At 44.7% G+C, this 24,150-nt stretch overlaps 1 protein-coding gene across 1 annotated transcript in view; it reads right to left on the bottom strand.

Moving 5' to 3' along the window:
* The window catches only part of ARHGEF26 (Rho guanine nucleotide exchange factor 26), a 194,339-nt gene that overhangs the window by 91,431 nt on the left and 78,758 nt on the right, over positions 1–24,150 (bottom strand). The window contains exons 4-5 of the mRNA XM_030216522.1: positions 23,994–24,050; positions 18,945–19,105 (exon numbers count right to left, since the gene is read on the bottom strand). Of these exons, the coding sequence (XP_030072382.1) occupies positions 18,945–19,105; positions 23,994–24,050 (218 nt within the window). The remainder of the gene's footprint in view (positions 1–18,944; positions 19,106–23,993; positions 24,051–24,150) is intronic.

Raw genomic sequence — 24,150 nt, 5'->3', positions numbered from 1 at the left:
TTACGCTGGCATTCTATAACGGAACCTAGATGCCTAGATTCATAGGAGCCAACTTTTCAAAATTATTGGGGGTGCTAAGCCCAATGGAAATAACCCCTCCTTGGACACATACAAGGAATTTTCTCAATATTGGGGGTGCTCAAGCACCCACAGAGTCGGCTCCAATGCCTAGATTCCATTAAAGAACAGGCTCCTATCACCTATACTCAGGGTGTATAATTGGAGATGCCCAGTTATAGAAATTATTATAAGGAGCTGCTTAAGGAGCTTTAATCACTTATGCATGAAAGTGACCTATTATAAAATAGTGACCAATTTAAAAGTGTACATATTGTGAGCATGACACCTACTTTCACTGTAGGTGTGCACATGGATGGAGTTCATTATAAAATACTAAAATTTATGTGCGTATTAGCAAAATGTAGGTTTGCTCATTTATATCAGCTCTAGGGCTGGTATAGGTAATTAGGCCTGAAATTATGGCACTTTTTTGGCTACTTACACTAGAACTAAGAAAAGTAAAAATCTATTTTCCATGATAAAATAAGCTTAAAATAAGTCCATTTTTGGTTGCTATAGGTTAAGTGCCTGGTTATAAAACTGCCCTTCCTTTGGCCATATATTGACGCTTACATGTATTAGAACAAAGCAAAAAGCACAGATAGATCTTCAAGCCCAGGACAAAGATAGGCCATAGCTCTGTTTCAATGTATCAGAAGAACTGCGCTCAATCATATCTAATGCAAGTTCACTTGCAATAATCCACAAATGCAAAAAATAAGAAAATGAAAGAGGGGAACCAAAGAGGAGATAAACCGAAGACAATCACATACAAAAGGAGGTTCTCTATAACAAAAAACCCTCCAACAACACTTATTTCTTGAATAATGACAATCATTGGGTAGGATTCCAATCCTTGTGTGCCTGGAGTTGTGATTTTTCAATTGTAAACACTACTAATGAACTTTACATTTACGCTGAGAACCAGGAAATCCTGGCTCCTTTTTCGAAGATATTAATAAGAAAGTAAATTAATGTTATGTAAACACAACCTTTTGGATCTCTGGAGCTTTTACCCTCATGCACATAAGCAGAAAGCTAACACGCATCAGGAATCCGCTTGCTCCATCTCTAGGGAATAGAATGGTAACCAGAATCCTGGGTCAGTAAGGACATTAGAAGATCCTGCAAGGACCCTGTGTTCTCTTGAAGGAGTCACAAGACTACAGTAGCAGCCTGCATGCAATAAAGTATTGGAAAACATAAGAACCTTCAAGGGAAGAAATCTGTTCTGCTGAAACAAATGCCTAGCAACCCGTCCACCAACCATCGAGTAAGATAGGAAAGTTTGTGTGAAGAACTGGTTCTGAAACACTTGGTACATTCATTCATGCTCTAGCCCAGAATTTTTACTCTGAAATTCTGCCAAGGGGTTATGAGAGACGTGAAATATAATTTTCTAATGAGGCACAATTTAGAGGCAAAATCTGTCACGAATCTGCAGGAATTTGACATTTAAATACAACTGCATAACTGTGATAGAGACTTTTTGTTGCTTTATTAATTATTTTGTAAAACTTGAGCACATTTTCAAAGGCTAGCTAGAATGGATGAATCTGACTAAATGGTATTTACTGCTAGACCTGTGCCGCATTCTGCATTGGTAGAAGCCCTAGTTTACAAATCTTTCACGCTTAAAAATCATTTTTGATTGCAGACGCCATGGGCCCGATTCTATATATGGCGCCTAAAATTATTGCTTGTTAGGCAATCACGCCTAAGCGTATTCTAAATACCGCATGCAAATCTATACACGTTATTTAGAATACGCTTAGGTGTAGTTTATGCGACTAAATCTACGTGCATCCATTTGCACCAACAAAAGGCTGGTGTAAATCCCTGTGCATAGATTTATGCTCACTGGCCCATATTTTATAACAACACACGGAAATAGATTTTGGAACACCCACGAAATGCCCTGCCTGTGCACGTTAGAATTTAGGTACAGTACATTACAGAATATGCTTAGCAATGTACGTGCGTAAATTCTAATTTTTGCTGGTTATTGCTTGCTAAGCGCTGTTAACGCTTAACAGCTTGTTAAAACAATTAATCTATGCACATAGTTATAGAATACGCCTAGATTTACACACGGAACCGTTCGTAGCTCTAGGTGCGCTGTATAGAATCCGGGGACATGTGTCTTTGTCGTTTTAACACATGACATTGAGGATATTGCTACTTAGGATCATTTATATGGATATTGCTGACTCCTGAGGCAGGCACTTGGGTGTCAAAATGCAAATCTGTGTTGAGTTCGTTTTTTTAGTTTTTCCAATCAATTTTTCCTTTATGTGCTTACCCTGCTATTGGTTTTGGATTGGTCCTCTCCTAACTTTTCTACTTTGACCTTTGCGCTAGGGGAATATCTTTTTCTTTTTATGTTGTTTCAGCTTTCTAAGAATATTTATGCAGCTGCGGAACATGTAATCTCCTAACTGCCTTAAAAAAGAGGCTTTATGGAAGTGAAATGTCATTGAATGACAAAACCATGCACATACATTCACGGACCTATTACACGCACTAATGTTTTGCACCAGACACATATGAACTTAACAAGTTAACACCAGGGGCGAAGCCAGACTTCGATGGGAGGAGGGACCAGAGCCCGAGGTGAGGGGGCATATTTTAGCCCCCCCTGCCCGCCGTCGCCAACTTTCACCCCCCCCTTCCCGCCGCCAACCCTCTCCGGCCGTGTACCTTTGCTGGCAGGGGACCCCAATCCCTGCCAGCCGAAGTCCTCTCCTCGGTCGCGTGGCGTTGCTTGCTGAATGATCTGATCAAGTTTCTGTGCGTGCATCTGACGTCCTGCACGTACAATGTGCAGGACATCAGACACATGCACAGAAACCTGATCAGATCATTCAGCAAGCAATGCCACGAGGCCAAGAGAACTTCGGCTGGCGGGGGTTGGGGGTCCCCTGCCAGCAAAGGTACACGACGGCGGCACGGGAGGGTTGGCGGTGGAGGGGGGGGTCGAGAGGGTCGCGGTAGGGGGCTCAGGGCCAAATCTACAGGGGCCCAGGCCCCCGTGGCCCCATAGTAGCTATGCCCCTGATTAACACACGTTAGGTACAAAACTCATTAACTGTCGGGCACATTCCCAGTGCTTTTGGAGGGCTTTTGTGAAAGTTAATGCAGAGCAAACTTTGCTACCACACATTTAACAGCATGGCAGACAATGCAAACTTCAGTTAGCTGTGCTTGCTTTACTTTATTGGATTTGTACCCCACATGTGTCCAAGTCGGGGACTCAGTTCTATTTGGCTTACATTAAGTTCAGTCAGATTTACAAATAGAAGTCAGATATACAAATCAGATAAACCAATAACAGTTCAGGGATGCATGAAGAGGGAGAATAGAGGTAGATGGACTAGTTAACATAATTTGGGAGCAGGGGCCTAGCCAGACCTCGGCAGGAGGGGGGTCCAGAGCCCAAGGTGGGGGGCACATTTTAGCCCGCCTTCCCCGCCACTGCCCCTCTCCTGCCACTTTTGACCCCCCCTCCGCCGCCGACCCTCCCCCACCACCTTCAACTGGCCGACTAAGTTTAAACCAGCCAATGATATACCTGCTATTTTGGTGACCAAATCTGGCCACCAAACTTAGCCAGCGATGTGCTGAATATCAGGAGATAGCCAGTTAAGTACCATTTAACTGGCCAGATACAGTTCCTGGCCAGTTAAATGGTTTCAAAAATCGACTGGTATGTGGCCACTGAGGAAGGCTGATGGCCTGATATTTATTTATTTATTTGTAGCATTTGTATCCCACATTTTCCCACCAATTCGCAGGCTCAATGTGGCTTACATTTGCTGTAATGGCGGTTGCCATTTCCGGGTAACAGAGTTACAAATGGTATTGCGTTAAGGTGCATACATACATGATAACATACATGGAACATAACATATATGGAACAATTCATGGTATACATACCATGTGCACACATACATGGTAAAGAAGAGTAACTTATGGTATTGCATGAAGGTTCCTGAGTAATAAATTGGATTGTGACATACATTAGGTTGTCGACTATAGAGAGACCCTATGCAGCATGAGGTGTCATGCCCAACCACTTTCTCTAAACCTAGTTCATTTTGTAACTGGAACTCATGCTTTTTCATAGTTCTTTTGATGTTTGTGTGTTTTAAATTTGACTGAAAAAACCCATCATTATCCCACTCCCCTTCATCCTCTTGCTCACTACAAATTTACTTAGTGCTGAATGCACGAGGTATTACTGCAGCTTTAACTGAAAACAACTGGGAATGCCGAAAACGCTACCTCAGGATAATATGGGCCGAAAGGGGAAGAAAAACAAGTTTAAGAAAGTAGAGCCAACCTCATGGCAAGATAAAACTGTGTGGTGTTAGAACGGGAAACAAGCAGGATGCTAGGCATGACACGGATAAGGGACAAAAGAATCACATGACAACACTGAATTAGCTAACTTAGTTGGAATACTGCATCCAGTTTGATTGCTAGAGTAGGTATAAAAGACAGCAATTAATATGATTCACTGCCTAGATGAATTGAGCTATGCAAGCAGGCCAAAAGCTCTGCATCTTTTTTTCATTTTACACAATAGTAAATGCAGCACAAAACAGCTCTGAAATCAGGTCTGAAACATCAGAGAATATGAAAGTGGACACGGTGTCCAAGCAGAAATCTATGACTCTGCTTAGCTGACTTTCTATCATTCAAAACAAAAATGTAAGGTAAAGTAGGTGTAGAGATGTGCATGGGAAAAGCAAATATATGCGGCCTGATATTCAGACCGCAGGAGTTAGCTTGGCTGTCTATTGCGGTCGGCATAGAGCCCGGATTTTCAATGCCGAGCCATTTCCGGTGAACGGCAATGAATATCCGGGTGTTTTTTTGGCCAGTTTCAACTTAAGTTGAAACTAGCTAAAGATAGGCCTACTATTTCGGCGGCCGAATTTGGTCGCCAAACTTAGGGCCCTGTTTACTAAGGCGCGTTAGCGTTTTTAAAGCACCTACAATTAAGCGCCTAGAGGGATATTGTAGGCACGTAGAGAGTTAAAGTGCGTACATGGTTAAGGTGCATTAAAAATGTTAAAGCGCTTATAACGCGATTTAGTAAACAGGGCCCTTAGCCTGCAACTTGTTGAATATTAACGGATAGCTGGTTATATCATGTGATATAACCATTATATCACGTGATATAGCCGCTATCTGCTAAGCACTGACCAGAAATATTCAGGAGATATTCGGCGATCTCCGGCTGAATATTGCAGGATAGCTGGTTAAGTGCCATTTAACTGTCCAGGAGCCATTCCTGGCTGGTTAAATAGTTATAAATATCAGGCGTATAGTTTGTATTTACTCGTTTTCACACTTTTGACAGTTTTTATATACTTTTTCCATTTCCTTTCACACATCTATGGATTGTCGCATGCTGACTTAGGTGCATGTGTACCATTTTGCATATATTGCTGTTTGTCCCTGTTGTTGGAGGTTTTAAGCCACGACATTGCAGGTTTTTCACAATATGCGCTGTTGCATCAGCCTAACCTTTTGGTCTGATGTTGTAGCAGAAACACGGCCTGTGTAGGGTCCGCTGTACATTAGACATCACACGCTATTCGTTCTGACATATTTTATCTTGGAAAAATTACCACTGGATCATCCACGTGGTATCAGTGGTTAGTGTATCTGGGTTTAAAAAAGGGTTGGACAAGTTCCTGGAGGAAAAGTCCATACACTGCTATTGAGATAGATATGGGGAAAGCCACTGCTTGTCACTGGGATCAGCAGCATGAATCTTGTTACTGTTTGGGATTCTGTCAGGTACTTGTAACCTGAATTGGCCACTGCTGGAAGCAGGATACTGGGCTAGATGGACCATTGGTCTGACCCAGTATGGCTATTCTTATGTTCTTATGGTGGTCACTTAGATGCGTTAAGGGAATAAAACACTATATTTGCCTCTTAACATGCATTAAGCAGCAAAATAATGAATTTTTGTTACCGTAATACATGTTGATATACTGCAACGCACACCACCTTAATAATGAGATGCAAAGCATGCAAATATATCCAAAGAACCTGATTATTTTGCAAATTGAATAATGCAGCTTGTGTTGAACTTTGCAAGGTGCGCAACTTCTGGAAAAAGTATGCCAGCATCAGCAGCTCTAGGCCAAATGTCATCATTTTGAACCTAGAGCTCAATGGGGCAGAAGTGACAGCGACTGCTCCTTCCCTAGTCACTAGACATCAGGGAAGACCCGAGGAGGTCCCAGAAGGACTCCTGGGGAGTTAGGGGTCTTCTCATAAGGCCTGGAGGTGTTTCTTCCCTCCCGTCTCTCTCTCCTGGTCAGCATCTCTCCCCTCCCTCTGCTCCCTCCAGGGGTCCAGCAAGTGTTCCTCTTTTCTCTTGCTCCTATTCTCTCCCCTTTGCAGGACCAGCACCTCTTCCTCTTCCTTCATTCCCCACAGGTCCTGGTATCCCTCTCTTTTCTTACCACTCCCCACAGATCCTGGTACCTCTCTCTTTCCTTTTCCTCCTTTCCCCCAAGTCCATCACCTCTTTCCCTCTTCGTGCCCTTCTTCCTTCCTCATCTCCCTCCCTGGATCTCTCTTCCCTACCTGTCCAGCACCTCTCTCCCTTCTTGCACCCTCCCCACTCCTTGCCCACCCAATCCCCTCTCTGGATGCAGAACCAACCTCTTACTCCTTGCCCCTTCTTCCCTCTCAATGTAGCACTGACCTCTCAATCCTTGCCCCCACCCCCTTCCGATGCAGCACCCACTTTTCACTCCTTGCCCCTCCTCCCGATGCAGCACAGGCCTCTCATTCCTTGCTCTCCCCCCTCCCCTGATGCAATTCCGACCTGTCATTCCTTGTCCCCCTCTCCCCAATGCAGCACCAATGTGTCATTCCTTGCCCTCCCCTATCACGATGTCCTGGTGGTCTAGGCACTCTCGGGCAGCAGTGATCCCATCCCCAATTTTTGCTGCCTGCGCTGGCTCTGAAGTTAAAAATGGCGGCTGCGAACTCTCACAGTAGTCTCATGAGAGTTTGCAATCACCATTTTAAACTGCAGAGCTGGCACGGGAAGCAGCGATTGGGGAATCGCTGCTGCCCAACAACACGCCAAAGTCCGTTCCTCTCAATGCGTGAGAGAAGGATGCTTTCGTGTGTAAGCTGGAGTCAGGGGATGAAAGCGTGTGTCACAGGCCAAATGCGTGTGACTTGGTAGCTCTGATAAGGGATATTTTTCACACTTCCTAGTGATCTGCAAAGTCTGCAGGCTGACCCTACACTTTGTGCAGGTAAAATTTTTATAGAAAATACCACACAGACTACATGGATCATTTTCAAATCCCATGTTGTAGTCAAATGGAATGATGCAATTTTCAGACTGTCACTTCACCATTGTACCTCACTATTTACAAGAGCAAAGAGCAGATAACTGAAATACAGGTACACTGTGTATTCATGATAAGTAATAATGGAATCCGATTTCACAACAGAAATATTCACATGATGAATTTACAGACATGATGACAACATTTCATCTGTACAGTATTGAGCAATCCAGCCCTGTACACAGGAACACACTGCTGGTATCGCCTTTAGCCCCATCTGGTTATCATACATTGCACATCTGACTAAAATACTGTCCAGCTTAACCATGGAATACAGTTGGATAAAAACACAATGGGATAAATTCAAGAAAGTGCAGCAAATATTAGATGCAAAAATTATGGGCACTAAAGCAGGAGCGTAGCCAGACCTCGGCAGAGCCCAAGGTGGGGGGGACACAGTTTAGCCGGCCTCCTCCAGCTGCTGACCCCCTGCCACTTTCGACCCCCCTGCCATCGCCAACCCTCCCCCGCCACTTTCGATCCCCCCTCCTGCCGCCACCACTGACCCTCCCCCACCATCGCCGCTGCCTAGTACCTTTGCTGACGGGGGTCCCCAACCCCCACCAGCCGAAGTCTTCTTCAGCACCGGTCCCCGGCGCCTTCGCTGATCTGTTTCTGTGAGTCCTGACACGCAGGACATCAGGAGTCAGGACTCACAGAAACAGATCAGCGAAGGCGCTGGGGACTGGCGCTGAAGACTTCGGATGGCGGAGGTTGGGGACCCTGCCAAAAAAGGTATCAGGCGGCGGCGACAGGAGGGGGGATCGAAAGTGGCAGGGGAGGGTCGGTGGCGGGGGGGTGTCGAAAGTAGAGGGGGCCAGGGCTAAATCTGTGGGGCCCATGCCCCCACCCAGCTACGCCCCTGGCACTAAGTGCCAATTCTATAACAGCATTTGCACATGAAATTGCCATACAGAATAGAGTGTAAGGCTGGTGTAAATAGCTGTGCCTAAAGTTGTCTGTTGTACACGATTGTATTCTATAACCTATTGCACATCTGCAAGACAAGACCCTGATCGGCCATGGACAAGCCTTCTTTGAAGTTACACACTTTATTACATTACATGACACTTATACCCCACTCATACTTTTAAAAGTTCAGTGTGGCTCACAAAAAGGAAAGAGCTGAAACATCTCCAGGAATTACACAATTTCTTTAAAAAGCCCCCCCCCCCCCAATATTCAGCCGGTGGCGGTCAGCGTTTTTTTTAAACGCTGATCATCGCCGGCTAAATTATCCCGATATTCAGTATCGGGCCATGTCTGGGCACAGTCATGGAACATCGGGGGATAATTCAGGGCGGGCAGGCTGCCGGAGGCTATGCGGGATTGGCCGATATTCAGCTGGGGTTCACATAAGAGTTATGCGACCCCCAGCTGAATATCGGGTTGGGGCCGCATAACTTTAGGTGCGGGCAACGATAAAAAAAAATGTAAATCACAACCAACCACGCGATTAAATATTTTAATCGCATGCTTGGTTGTGCTTAACTGCAGCACAGATTTGGGGTAATAAAAAATAGTTTCAAACAATAAAAATTGTCCATCAAATAAAAGCACCTACAAAAATATATAGCAGTGTCATCATAAACATTGAAAACATAAGTAAAATGAACAATAAAATCCTTTTACAAAGGTGTGGTGGCATTTTTAATGCATGCTAATGATTAGCGCACACTAAATGCTAGAGACACCCATAGGAATATATGGGCATCTCTAGCGTTTAGCGCACGCTTACTTTTAGCGTGCGCTAAAAACACTATTGTGTCTTTATAAAAGACCCCTTGAGTTAAGCAAATCAATCATAAGCAACAGCAAACATTTACATAGGACATACCATAAACCTTCAGTACATTGCTATGGTCACCTACTCCCAATAATAAAATTAGAAGACCAACCTATTCCCCTCTGTTTTTATGTTTTGAGGTATTATAGAATGATCGTTTGAAAACCGCTTTATAGCTTCTTTCTGGGAAGGTAGTCTAGTAATGTGAAAATAAATGTCAAATTATATGTGAGATTCAATTATACAACAACAGAGAAGGAAACTGAAAGGAAAGAACAGGTGTGGGCATGCTTTCTCACAGCGGTGAAAAGTCATGTGCTTGTCACATTCCACGTTTTATGTAGAAGCAAAGGTTAACCAACAGCTGTAGGTGATTCTTGTTTATCAAAGCAACTTAATACATTTATGACTGGATTTACAGAGTTACATACTTTAAAAAGGTCAGTACTGAATATTACAAGTGAAGGATGAAATTACCTAGATGTGCAAGTCAATCGCTGTACAATCAAGACATCATTATCCTTCATTCAGCTGGTTACGCAATACAGAATAACAGTGGCGTACCAAGGGGGGGGGGGCGGTCCGCCCCCGGGTGCACGCCGCTGGGGGGTGCCGCGGCGCGCGCCTGTCGGCTCCGAGTTCGCTAACTTCGCTCGTTCGCTGCAGCTCCCTCTGCCCCGGAACAGGTTACTTCCTGTTCTGGGGCAGAGGGAGCGGCAGCAAACGAGCAAAGTTAGCGAACTCGAAGCCAACAGGCGCACGCCGCGGCACCCCCCACCAGTGGCGTGCACCCGGGGGGGTGTCATTTCGCGGGGGGGGGGGGGGGCGCTGCACCCGGGGGGGGGGGGCATCGGCGATCCGCCCCGGGTGTCATCCAGGCTAGGAACGCCACTGCAGAATAATACTTCACCCCAAGATCTCAAAATATAAACCTACAAATCTCACTACCAGCCAGGGACCCTATAAAGCTAATGTCTTAACTGAACTAATAAATAGTGAGAACTAACAAATAGGAGGAAATAGTTTTTCACTCAACGAAATGTCAAGCTCTGGAAATCATTGCCAGAGGATGTGGTAACGGTGGTTAGCATATCTGGGTTTAAAAAAGGTTTGGACAAGTTCCTGGAGGAAAAGTCCATAGCCTGTTATTGAGATGGACATGGGGGAAGCTACTGATTGCCCTTGGATTGATAGCATGGAAGGGTGCTACTATTTGGGGTTCTGGAATCTTGTTATTGTTTGGGATTCTGGAATGTTGCTACTATTTGGGTTTCTGCCACTCCTGGAAACAGGATACTGGGCTACATGGACCACTGGTTCTTATATGATATTATTGCTCATTTTCGCTACCTTTATTACCTCTACCCATTTCCAGGGCTGGGTGGGGAATAAGCATTCACAAATCATACCAGTAACACTTCCTCTTTTCTGTCTCAGCTACTGAAATACCTGGGAACCAGTAAAAAGCAGAGATTCTAACTTAAAAATATTTTAAGCTTTTACAATTTATGTGGTATTTTTTTTATTTTTTTGGTGCAGGTGACATGTCTGGGAACAGAGAGTGGGCGTGTTACATGCTAATCAGATAATGAAGCTACACTGCAGCACGCTAACCAATTAGCGCAGGTTCAGTAAGTGAGTCTCTATCTTCTAAAAAGTAGGTAGCAATAGGAGCTCATATGAAGCGTCTGTTTACACTTTCCAAAAATACTAGGACTAGGGGGCATGCGATGAAGCTACAGAGTAGTAAATTTAAAACAAATCGGAGAAAATGTTTCTTCACTCAACATGTAATTAAACTCTGGAATTCGTTGTGAGAGAATGTGGTAAAGGCGGTTAGCTTAGCAGAGTTTAAAAAAGGTTTGGACGGCTTCCTAAAGGAAAAGTCCATAAACCATTATTAAATTGAAATTTCTGTGATAAGCAGTATAAAATGCTTTGTACTTTTTTGGGTTCTTGCCAGGTGTTTGTGACCTGGATTGGCTACTGTTGGAGACAGGATGCTGGGCTTGATGGACCTTTGGTCTGTCCCAATATGGCAATACTTATGTACTTATGCTAATGGCCGCATGCTAATGTGAATGTTAGTGCATGGCTATTACTGAAAAATTCAGAAAATTGGCCATTTTACTCCAGCAGAAAAAATGGCCTTAGCGCGCAGGAATAAGCCACATACCCCCGGATTCCATATAGTGCACTTAGACTTAGGTGCCAAAATCGGCACAGATTCTATAATACCATGCGTAACTTAATAGGCTTAACAAGCTAAAAAGTGCTGATAACAGCACTTAACAATAATACAATAAACTTCTCTTTCAATATACATCTTCTCAGTCTTTGGGATCCTTGGCTGTCCTCCCACTTTTTGTATTATTGTTGTTCTCCGTGGGGAGTCTTGAGTTCTCCGCCTTGCGGCGGATTTTCTCTTTAACAGCACTTAACAAGCAATAATGAGCACTAACTGGCACGGATTAGAATTTAGGCCCACAACTCACTAAGCGCATTTTGTAATGATGTGCGCTGAATTTCTAATGCGTGCAGGCAAGAAGGGACGTGGTTATAGGTGGGGAAATGGGCATTTCATGGGCGTTCCAAAATTTAGGTGACTAGTTATAGAATATAGCCCAGTGCGCCTAAATCTACTCACCGGGATTTCTGCAATGTTTTAATTGGTGTAAATGGATGCCTGCAGATTTAAGCACTGAAATTTACCACTGCTTGATAAAAGGGCCCCTATATCCATTTACCTCACATACCCTCCACCTCAGCTCAACCATGCCCTGTTGAGCACCTGCCATGTCAGGATTCACATTCCGAGACAGAAAAATCTGCACTGGCATGATCTGGGCCTGACCAATGCTGCATCTCAAAATAAAGGTCTTGAGGCTGAGGAACCACCACATAATCCATGCATTTGACTCCTTATGGTGAGCTATCCACTTGAGGGGTTCATGGTCTATGATGAGCACAAAGTGTCATCCCAGCAGATAATACTGGAATGTCGCCAAGGCCCATTTGACAGCTAGAGCTTCTTTTTTCAACTATGGAACAGACTCCCAAATGCTGTGAGAACAATCCATGACCACTTAAAACTTCAGGAAATCACTCAAAACTCACCTCTTCAAAAAGTCCTATCCCACCGATCCAACATAAATCCCAGCACCCAGCAACGCAGCATAACTAATGATCGTATTGGACAATTTATAATCTTCACTTCCTTCGACCCCATGACGCCTGATCCACACCTACCTCATCTGACCACAATATAACTTTGTATCTGCTATCAACCGAATTGGCAAACGCCTGTACGATACTATGTAAGCCACATTGAGCCTGCAAATAGGTGGGAAAATGTGGGGTACAAATAAATAAATAAATAAATAAATTTATCTTTTACGCACTATTTGGCATTATAGTGCATTCTGTTGGTTATGTTATATATGGGAATCAAGAACATTTGACATGCATAGAAAGAGGCAATTCGTCTGCAAGTGCGATAGTTGAGAAAAAGAATTGTAAACACAGTGTTATATACATGAAAGATACACCGGAATACACACAAATGCACGGCCCCTTTCACTAAACCGCACTTGTGACTGTTTCAGAACAACGAGTTGAAGAATTACATCTTGTAGTGCTGGAAGTAATCATCTAATGTTATAAATATGAGTTATTATTAAAGACGTTAGATATGAGGAAGAAGTAGCAGGAAATCTAATGTATGTTTGTTAGTCACTCACACAGTCAGGACGATAGTAAAAGGATGATAGTGATTTGCATGAATGGTGTGTACGAATATGAGTGTGGGATTAAGTGTTAAGTAAATGAACCTTGTGTCATTTTTTATAAAAAAAAGGTTTATGGAAGGAGACACAAGTTATATAGATAACAGTTTAGTAGTTACTTGGTGTGCAATGATTATAATTTGTAACTAGATTGGAAAAGTGATACTCAGAATAGTAGACCGTATGCATTGTGGATACTGTGAAAACCAGACTGGCTCGGTGTGTCCTAAGGACTGGTTGAGAACCCCTGCTCTAAACTAACATAAAACCAGCTCTGCAGTTGTGAGCTTTAGTTTTCAAAACATATGCTAAACAAAGTAATGTCCACTCTGAACATTAAAACACATTTTTGCAAAAATTGCAAAAGGATGATGCTAACAAGCTGACACAGGCTGCGCAATCTTGGCTGGTGAAACCTGTCTCTGCCTTGCCCCCAGGCACAGTCTCATCATGCTCACGAAATGCCTTTTGCCTCATTATTTGTTACTGAACCACGGAAAAATGCAGTGATAAGGAACAGACAGGGGTAAAAGAGTTTTATTTCTTAACTTTGCATGTTTACGGGCCTCTTGGGGTTTATTCATTTTTTTTTTATTCTGTCATGCCCTATGGCACAGTATAATCACGGCCCTTTGTGACTATTAGGTCTCACACAGAAAGGGATGATATTCAGTATACTTTGAAGCAACACAATGCCACTCATTCCTATCCTAATCTTTTCCCTGCTCAGATTTCTAATTCAGTGCATTACACACCTGTGGAGGGGCATAATCAAACGGGGCGCCCAAGTTTTCATGAGAGCGTCCTCACAGGACGCCTTCGCAAAAGGGTGGGAAAACCCGTATTATCGAAACAAGATGGGCGGCCATCTTTTGTTTCGATAATACGGTCGGGGACGCCCAAATCTCCACATTTAGGTCGACCTTAGAGATGGTCGTCCCTGCTTTTCAGCGATAATGGAAACCGAGGACGCCCATCTCAGAAACGTCCAAATCCAAGTCATTTGGTCTTGGGAGGAGCCAGCATTCATAGTGCACTGGTTCCCCTGACATGCCAGGACACCAACCGGGCACCCTAGAGGGCACTGCAGTGGACTTCAGAAATTTGCTCCCAGGAGCATAGCTCCCTTACCTTGGGTGCTGAGCCCCCCCCAAAACCACTACCATAGCCCTAAGGGGTGAACGGGGGCACCTACATGTGGGTACAGTGGGTTTGTGGTGGGTGCTCACATTTACCACCACAAGTGTAACAGGTAGGGGGGGTGCGCCTGGGTCCGCCTGCCTGAAGTGCACTGCACTCACTAAAACTGCTCCAGGGACCTACAATGTCATGGAGCTGGGTATGACATTTGAGGCTGGCAAAAAATATTTTTAAAAGTTTTTTTTTTGATGGTGGGAGGGGGTTAGTGACCACTGGGGGAGTAAGGGGAGGTCATCCCCGATTGCCTCCGGTGGTCATCTGGTCAGTTCGGGCACCTTTTTGAGGCTTGGTCGTAAGAAAAAAATGGGCCAAGTAAAGTCGGCCAAGTGCTCGTCAGGGACACCCTTCTTTTTTCCATTATCGGCCGAGGACGCCCATGTGTTAAGCACGCCCCAGTCCCGCCTTCGCTATGTTTCCGACACGCCCCCATGAACTTTGGTGGTCCCCGCCACGGAAAGCAGTTGAGGACGCTCAAAATCGGCTTTTGATTATACCGATGTGGGCGACCCTGGGAGAAGGATGCCCATCTTGCGATTTGTGTCAAAAGTTGGGCACCCTTCTCTTTCGAAAATAAGCCTGTTAATCTACAAGACAGGACCACAACCAGAGAACACTGTCCTAAGGGAAAAAAAATCTCATACAAACATGTTTTATTGGTTTCACTGAAAAGTCAGAAAGAATGATGATATTTTTTAAAAGACCATTCAGATGCATTCTTTTCTGAACTGAAGGTAATTTGTAATACTTCTTGTATCCTTGGGAATTGAATTCTACCATTTAGAACCCAGATCACTAAATCCAGCCATATAAATGTATTTGAAAATTATGTTTCTACGGTTGGGTAAATGAAGTAACAAGTAACCTCTGGGTGATAAGTCAATCAAGTCTAGCACGTATTCAGGAGACATACCAAACAGTATTTTGAAATTAAGAGTGCTAGTTTTAAAAACTAATCTGGTCTTAATTGGGAGCCAGTGTAGCATTACAAGCAGCGAGGTTACTCTTTCACATTTTAACTTTTTGAATATCAGTCTCGCTGCCATGTTTTGAACGGTCTGCATCCTACATATGCTGCATTGCAATAGTCTAATTGGGACAATATCAATGACTATACGAAAAACCAAAATGATTGTCTGGGGAAATAATCTCTGATCCTTCTCAGGTTCCATAGAGTTCTTGAGAATAGCTAAATTTATCCCTGCTACTTTCCAACCCTAGATTTTTAAAGTAATCTGGGTCATATACATCTGTTAAAGCAACTAATAGACAACCACTTTCCTTTGAAATGCAACCTTGGTGCTCTGCCCCTACCTTTGTTCCAATAGTTTCAAGTCTCATTCCTTTAATTGTTTTAGCGCACAACCTTCATAAAATTATTTTTAAAACATCTAAAACATGTTGCATAAAATCTGGGCTTAGCATGCGGGAAAAATCCCACAGTAAAATGTGCTAAACTCAGATTTCAGTAAAAGGGTCCCTACATCTTAGATAGGCGCCAGTTCTTTCCTTGTGGATTCGACGGGGTCCACCCCGGAAGAGGTTAGGGGCCCAGAAGATCGCCGACTGGAAGCTTCGTTTACAACAGAGGTGGGACTGGAGGGCAGTTTGCCCGTGGAAACGCCGCGGATCGAGGGGAGAGGAGCAGAGCGAGGCCCGTGACCAGCCTGTAAGGTTTGAAATTCCAAAAGAATTTGTGGTTAGACCAAAAGATGTGACATTAGAAGCTTTGTGGGACCTGGTTTCTAACCTAAGACAAGTTTTCCTGAAACAGATAAATGAAGTACAGCCTAAAGTTAAATCTTTGGAAAGTGACTTGGTAAAGAAAGATGAGCAGATTAAGGACTTGAATGGGAAAGTTGCTAATTTGGATCAAAGGGATTATGAAGCTTGAAACGGTACAACCTATTATGAAGAAAGATTTGACCAACAGCAGATTTTTAAAGTAATCTGGGTCATATACACCTGTTAAAGCAACTAATAGACAACCACTTGCCTTTGAAATGCAACCTTGGTGCTCTGCCCGTACCTTTGTCCCAATAGTTTCAAGTCTCATCCCTTTAATTGTTTTAGCGCACAACCTTCATAAAATTATTTTTAAAACATCTAAAACATGTTGAATAAAATCTGGGTTTAGCATGCAGGAAAAATCCCACAGTAAAATGCGCTAAACCCAGATTTCAGTAAAAGAGTCCCTACATCTCAGTTCAGGATAATCCCACGCAATAAGACTGTTGTCAAAAAACAAAACTATTAGGGTCGATATTCATCATGCATTAACCCCAGCATTCTATATATGGCGCCTTAATTTTGCTTGGAAATCGAAGCGTATTCCATAACAATGTGCGTAACTTAATTAGTTAACTAGCTAATCAGTACTGTTAATTGGATGCTAACAAGCAATTATCATCACTAATAGACATTAAGATTTACACGCACAACTTGCTAAGCGTATTCTGTAACATCATGGTACACCTAAGTTCTAAGTTGCATAGTTGAAAAGGGGTTGTGGCCATGGGTGGGGTGTGGGCATTTCTAAAATCTATGCGTATTGTTATGAATACACCCACTCTTTGCCTAATTTAGGCGTCAGGATTTACACCAAGTAAAACATGGTGTAAACGGATGTGACTACATTTGGTGGCATGGAAAGGTGCTCAGCGTTGTGGAAATTTAAGCCTATTCTATAAATTTTAGGCGTACTTTACAGAATACGTGTAGGAGTATTTTTTTTCCGCGTGGAATTTTCAGGTGCCATATAAACAATCTAGCCCTAACCGAGCATCAGAGGCTCTGCCTACTCAAACCACACTGAGCAGGGCCATCTGCCAATACTCAGTGGCATTTAACAAGGTAGTGCTGCTAAATATTGGCTCTGACCACCCTGGCACATTCCAGGCAATTCCGAGGCATCCGTGGTGGAGTAAGGGTGGAACCAGACACTGGCTATATTCAATGCCCGTGTCCCCATAACTGGACATAGGACTGCAATAAATGTAATCCTATCTTTACTCTTTGCCCAGATAGCTATGTGGGAACTGCCACTGAATATCAGCCGGCACCTACATAACTTCCAGGTCCACCAATGACCTTTGACAGTGCCCAATGCCAGCTGAATATTGACCTGACTATTGTTTCAATGCATGAGTAAATAAATGTCAATGGTGCTAATTATTGCTTATTTAAGGGCATCGTTATCAATGCTGACAGCGTCCTCCGCTCCAGGCGGAAGTCATTAATAAATGGGAGTGCATGGGTGAATGTTTTGATGTTGTTCAGAATTGTCTGGAGTATGTATATTTGAATATTTTTGAGTTACACGTATCAGCACAAAGCATGAGCAAGTCTGCTGTGTGAATCATAAGGATCAATAAGTTCCAACATGATAATCAGGATGAGGAGTGGGGGAGTGGCCTAGTGGTTGGGGTGGTGGACTTTGGTCCTGAGGAACTGAGTTCGATTCCCACTTCAGGCACAGGCAGCTCCTTGTGACTCTGGACAAGTCACTTAACCCTCCATTGCCCCAGGTCCAAATAAGTACTTGTATATAATATGTAAGCCGCATTGAACCTGCTATGAGTGGGAAAGCGCGGGATACAAATGTAACAAAAATAAAATAAATAAATAAATGTGGGTTACCATTAAGGAGGACATTCATCAAGCAGCGTGGGGGCCTTTCCACGGGTTTTAAGGCCTTAACAGTGGCGTACCAAGGGGGGGGAGGCGGTGGGGGCGGTCCGCTCTTCATTTTCATGCTCCCTCTGCCCCGGAACAGGTTACTTCCTGTTCCGGGGGGGGGGGGGGGGGGGGCGCTGCACCCGGGGGGCGGGACGCATCGGCAATCCGCCCCGGGTGTCGGGGCCCTAGGATCGCCACTGGGCCTTAACGTGCACTAAATGCTAAGCTTCTTAAGGCCCTAATGTTATTTTTCCTCTAACTCAAGCTATTTTAATGCAGGTTCTCTGAGTCTGACGTCCTGCACGTACAATTACATGCAGGACGTCAGCAAACAAATTGAAGAGCAGGAAGGACTGAGAAGACGTCGGCTGGCGGGGAGTGGGATCCTCCGCCAGCAAAAGTAAAGGTAGGCGGCGGCGGGTTCGCCGGGAGGGGGGTTCGGGGGTGAATCTGTGGGGGCCCCGGCCCCCTCAGGCCCCACGTAGCTACGCCACTGGCCCAAGTTGATAACCTTCCACCTTAGTGGCCTACTTACTAAAGTGTATCAGTTGCTTAATAGGAGTTTTAATACACTTTACAGCAGTAATGAGTGTTATAATTTCTTAACATGCATTAAAGTCCACACTTATTTGTTAACAAGGAATTCTACCTAAATACAAAGAAAGGTGTGGGAAAGGGATGGAAATGGTGGAAAAGGAAAGCTACACCTCCAAAGGCAAAACTTAAGTGCTTCTGTGATAGACATCACCATGTTTGTGCATCTAAATGAATGTTAACATGGCAGCCGTTTCTCCCCACAACCAATCATATGCTCCTTTTCACTAAAACATTATCGCACAGATTTCTCTACCTACATGCACTATAAATAACCATTAAGGTGCAATAATGGTGAAGATCAGAATACTTTAGTGAATAACCACCATGGACTGCAAAATACTTTACTCACATCCAAGTAAAGTAGTCCCAAACTTACTGCATTATTGCAACTACTCACCAAGTTCTAATGCAATCCCACAATGGACCTGTCCTTAACGATACACTTACTTTTTGCTTGCTTCATAGACATCAGAGATGTTGGAGAAAAGGTGATGACTTTCAGTTTTGGTCATTGTGGAACTCAATGGCTTAGAATGTTTAAACATCCGGATTAAAATTTCAAGGCTGAGCAGGTACGAATTTTCAGAAGAGATGACTTCAAATATAGCCTGCAAGATTTACAGAACATAGACTCGCCATGAGTCGCTTCTTCCAAATGGACAAAAAAAAAAAGAATCCTTCACGGTCCTAATGTTCAGTTAACTTTCCTCTGTTGTTCTCCAATGGTATTGCTAGGGATAAACCGATGGACAGCTGCCTTAAAAGCCCAGGTCCAGTATGTTTTGCATCCATAGGGGCCCTTTTGCAAAGCTGCGGTAAGTAATAACACGTACTTACCACAGCAAACATTGACTTACTGCGGGGTGTGCTGAGGCGTCCCATGGTAATTTGGGGCGGAAAGTGGGCGTGTTCTGTGCTAATCAGTTAGCACATGGGCATTGCCTTGCGATAATTGATCAGCGCAGCTTTAGCACATGAGTCCGTACTGCCTACAAACTAGATGGCGATCGGGGATTACACTAATGGTCACATGCTTCTGGGAAACTTAGCGCGTGGCCATTAATACCAAAAATGGGGAAATCAGCCATTTTACCTCAGCGATAAAAATGGTCTTAGCATATGGGAATGACACATGTAAGGGCATGCTAAGACCACTTTTTACCAGTGTTTGGAAAAAGGTCTCCATAGAGCGATGTGATTTCTAGGACTCTCTCTTTAATTAATTTTGTTTTGTGTTTTTTGAAATACAAGTTTTGAACATTTCACCCATCAAACATATAAACGGCGAGTGACCGTACTCACTCGCAAATGCGCAGTACAGACCTTCTCTGCCCCGCCCCCACGTCAATACGTGATGACGGGGGCGGAACACAGAGGGTCTGTACTGCGCATTGCTGAGGGAGGGACACCGCCGTCTAACGCTCCCCCCACCCGAGTCGCCGCCGCCAACCACCTTCTACCCGGTCGGGCCCTCGCTCCACTATTGAAACAGCGAGGGTCCGGGAACACAGCACTGAGCTCTGCTGAGCTGCCGACATCGCCCTTCCTTCTTCTTCTCTGCCTCTGTCCCGCCCTCGACGACGTTACGTCACACGAGGGCGGGACAGGCAGAGAAGAACGAAGGCCGACGTTGGCAGCTCAGCAGAGCTCAGTGCTGCGTTCCCGGACCCTCGCTGTTTCAATAGCGGAGCGAGGGCCCGGCCGGGTGGAAGGTGGGTGGTGACGGCTCAGTGGGGGGGCGCGAACTCGGAGGGGGAGGGGCAGCGGCGAACTCGGCGGTGGGGGCGGGCCTTTCAACCCCCCCTTCCTATAATAGCCCGTTTTTACGGGCTCACAGGCTAGTAGCCAATAAAATAAAAATAAAAGCGACAGAAATGTGGATGGAGCACACAAGTACAGTGCATGTGTAAATTATTATTTCTGAGTATTTCATGGCAATCTAGGCACATTTATCCCCCTTATTCTGTAACACTGCGCGCAAATTCCAGGAACGCCCCTGATCCACCCATGCCCTTTCCATGGTCGTGCCCCCTTTTCGGATCCACAGAAATCCCATCGCCTAAACATGCTTGTGTAAATTTAAATTAATGCCAATTAGCACCCAATTATCAGTGCTAATTAGCTTGTTTGGCAATTAAATTGCGCATGCAAATTAGGCGCATGCCCAAATTTGCACCTGCAATTTTAAGCACCATTTATAGAATTAAGGGGATACTGTGTGTGTATATACATATATATATATATATATAATATATATACACATACACACAAACATACCTAGATAGATAGATATACTGCTCTGAAAAGCCAAAAAACAAAGGGCTCCATTTACTAGAGGCGAGTTAGTGCTTTTAGCATGCTAACCATTAGCGTGCGCTAATTGTGTAGGCACCCACAATATTCCTAAGGGCACCTACACAGTTAGCGTGCAGTAATTTTATGCACGCGCTAAAAATGCTAGCTCACCTTAGTAAACAGGGCCCAAAAGCTGTTGAAAATGTAAATATGAGAAAAGTCCAAAAAACTAATTTCTTTGGCTAAATCCCCATGATGTAATCCTTGACTAAAACTAATACAGCGCTGTGTTCCAGCTTAACAAATCTTCCATTTATCAAGAGCGATTGGGGATCATTTTCAAAACAGAAAAATGTCCAAAAATGGAACAAAGCGGCAGATGGGCTTTTTTCCCCCCGCAAAAACGTTCAAATCATTATTTTTGCAAATCATTTTAAGATGTTTTTCCATGCAGTTCATCTATATCTCAAAGAGACATGTTGGAGGCGTAGATGTTTTTCTCGATAATGAAACATTATAAAAATGTTCAGGACGGACAATAGAACATTTTTGCCTAGACCTTTCTCAATAAAGACTAACCAGCTTATAATCGAAAGTAATCGCCGGCTATTTCCCGACACAAATCAGGATATGGCCGGCGATTTCGCAAAAGCGGCGAAAAGCGTATAATCGAAAGCTACATTTGTGATAGCTTCGCCGCTTTCCCTTCGCCTCGCCGGCGAAAGTTCAAAGGGGCGTGTTGGCGGCAAAGCGAAGGCGGGACATGGGCAGGCTTGGGCGTGGCTACCAGATGGCCAGCTTTCGCAGATAATGGAAAAATAAAACCCGGCGATAAGCAGTATTTCGCCGGGTTTACTTGGTCCTTTTATTTTCATGACCAAGCCTCAAAAAGGTGTCCCAACTGACCAGATGACCACCGGAGGGAATGGGGGATGACCTCCCCTTACTCCCCCAGTGGTCGCCATCCCCCTCTCACACTAAAATTATTAAAATACAAACCTTTTTTGCCAGCCTCAAATGTCATACCCAATACCCTGACAGCAGTATGCAGGTCCCTGGAACAGTTGTTGTTGGTTGCAGTGGACTGCAGAAAGGCAGAGCCAGGCCCATCCCCCCCTACCTATTCCACTTGTGGTGGGTAATGTTGAGCCCTCAAAAACCCCCCAAAACCCACTGTACCCACATGTAGGTGCCCCCCTTCAGCCCTTAGGGCTAGGGTAATGGTGCACACTTGTGGGCAGTGGGTTTTGGGGGGGGGGGGGGATTTGAAGGACTCAGCACACAAGGGAAGGGTGCTATGCACCTGGAAGGTAATTTGGTTGTTTATAAAAGATGTTTGAAGTGCCCCCTAGGGTGCCCGGTTGGTGTCCTGGCATGTGAGGGGGACCATTGCACTACAAATGCTGGCTCCTCCCACGGCCAAATGCCTTGGACTTCGTCGGGTTTGAGATCGCCGGCAGTTTTTTCCATTATCGTGGAAAAACAAAAGTGGCAATCTCAAACCCGGCGAAATCCAAGGCATTTCGCCGGCCCACACCGTATTATCGAAAAAAAAGATGGCCGGCCATCTTTTTTGAAAATACGGTTCCGGCCCGCTGTTGCGCCACCGCCAAAATAGATCGCTGGCGACCTATTTCGCCGGCGACGTTCGATTATTCCCCTCTAAGTGACAAAAATGATGCCCAAACTGACCAGACGACCTCTGGAGGGATAAAGGCATGATCATCCCTTCATCCCCCAGTGGTTACTGACCCCCCTCCCACTCTTATAAGAGGTGAAAGTGACAGCTCAATGACAGCTTCAGATATAATGGTCATTCCTCTTAAAGCAGCAAGCAGGTCTCTGGAATAGCCTACTGGTTAGTGCAGTGGACTGTAGAGAAGGGGACCCAGGCCCATATCCCACTATAACTAGTACACTTGTGGTGGAAAGTGTGAGCACTCCAAAAACAACAAAATACCTACTGAACCCACACACAGGAGACCCCTGCAAGCATAGGGGCTATTGTAATGTTATACAGGTGGGTACAGTACATTTGTTTGCTCACCATACAATATAAGGAGATTATGATGTGTACCTGGGATCTTTTAAGTGAAGTTTATTGCAGTGCCCCCTAGGTTTCCCCACTGCTCTGCTGGGATGTCTGTGTGGCCAGCCTAGTAAGATTGTGGCCCCCAGACCTTCCAATGCCTTGTTTTTGTATGTCTTTCCCTTGGATGTTTTTGTTTGAAAATGAAAGACACACTGAGCAAAAACCATCTAAAATAGGGTGATTTAAGAGCCACAAGGATAAACATTTGGCACTAGATTTTTAAATCAGATTTGGACGTCATATTGAAAATGCCCCTCACTGTGTTTTGGAGTTTGCTATAGGCTTGACAATGCATCCAAATGTTAAATAGCTTCCAGATTAACAAATACACAGTAACTACAGGACATCTAGCAAGTTAGCTTAGTTTTGACAAAAATTTGAGTTACAGTGTTCTAGTTTTTCAGGGCAGTACAGATATCAAACATATAAATGGCTAGTGACCGACTCACCTGCAAATGCGCAGTAGAGACTTCCCTCTCTGTCCCGCCCTCGCGTCAAGACGTGATGACATCAGAGGGCGGAACAGAGAGGGAAACGGAGTCGGACGCTGCCTGCCGCTGGACCCTGGAAAGTTGAAACGAACCAATATCACTGGCGCACCAACCTCCACCCCCCCATCCCCGATGTCGTCTGCCTGCAGCGCTTTCACACGGAGGTGAGAGGCGCTCTCATGTCAGTGCAGGGGGCCCGGCACAGAGGGGGGAGGGAGCGACGGCAAGGAGGGTAGCTGGACATTGGGTGAGGGCAGGGGGGAGAAAGGAGGGTTGCTGGACAAAGGGAGAGAGCAGGGCAGAGAGGAGGGTTGGTGGACGGGGGGGGGGGGGGAGGCCAAGGGAAAGAGGAGGGTTGCTGGATATGGGGAGAGGGCAGGGGAGAGAGCATGGTTGGTGGACGGGGGAGGCCAGGAGATACAGGAGGGCTGCTGGACATGGGGGGGGGGCAGGGGAGAGAGCACGGTTGCTGGACATGGATCAGGGGAGGGGAGGGCAGGGAAGAGAGGAGGTTTGCTGGACATGGATGGATGGAGGTGAGAATTATTACATTTTGCAAAACACAAATCTCGCCCGTTTTAACGGGCTTAACAGCTAGTTAATATAGATAAATCATACCTCTTGTCGCTTCCTTTCCTCTTGACTAACGACACTGGATAAGCCATTCTTCTGCACCTAAAAACCCAAGATGAACATATTTACTTCTCTGTATATTTCTAGAAATAATAGCTTTCCACAAGTTGTCCTAAGTTCATAGGGAAAAGAAAATGCCTCT

The sequence above is a fragment of the Microcaecilia unicolor genome, chromosome 10, assembly GCF_901765095.1.
Source record: "Microcaecilia unicolor chromosome 10, aMicUni1.1, whole genome shotgun sequence".
Lineage (NCBI taxonomy): Eukaryota > Metazoa > Chordata > Amphibia > Gymnophiona > Siphonopidae > Microcaecilia > Microcaecilia unicolor.
This window is presented reverse-complemented; position numbering and strand designations above follow the sequence as displayed.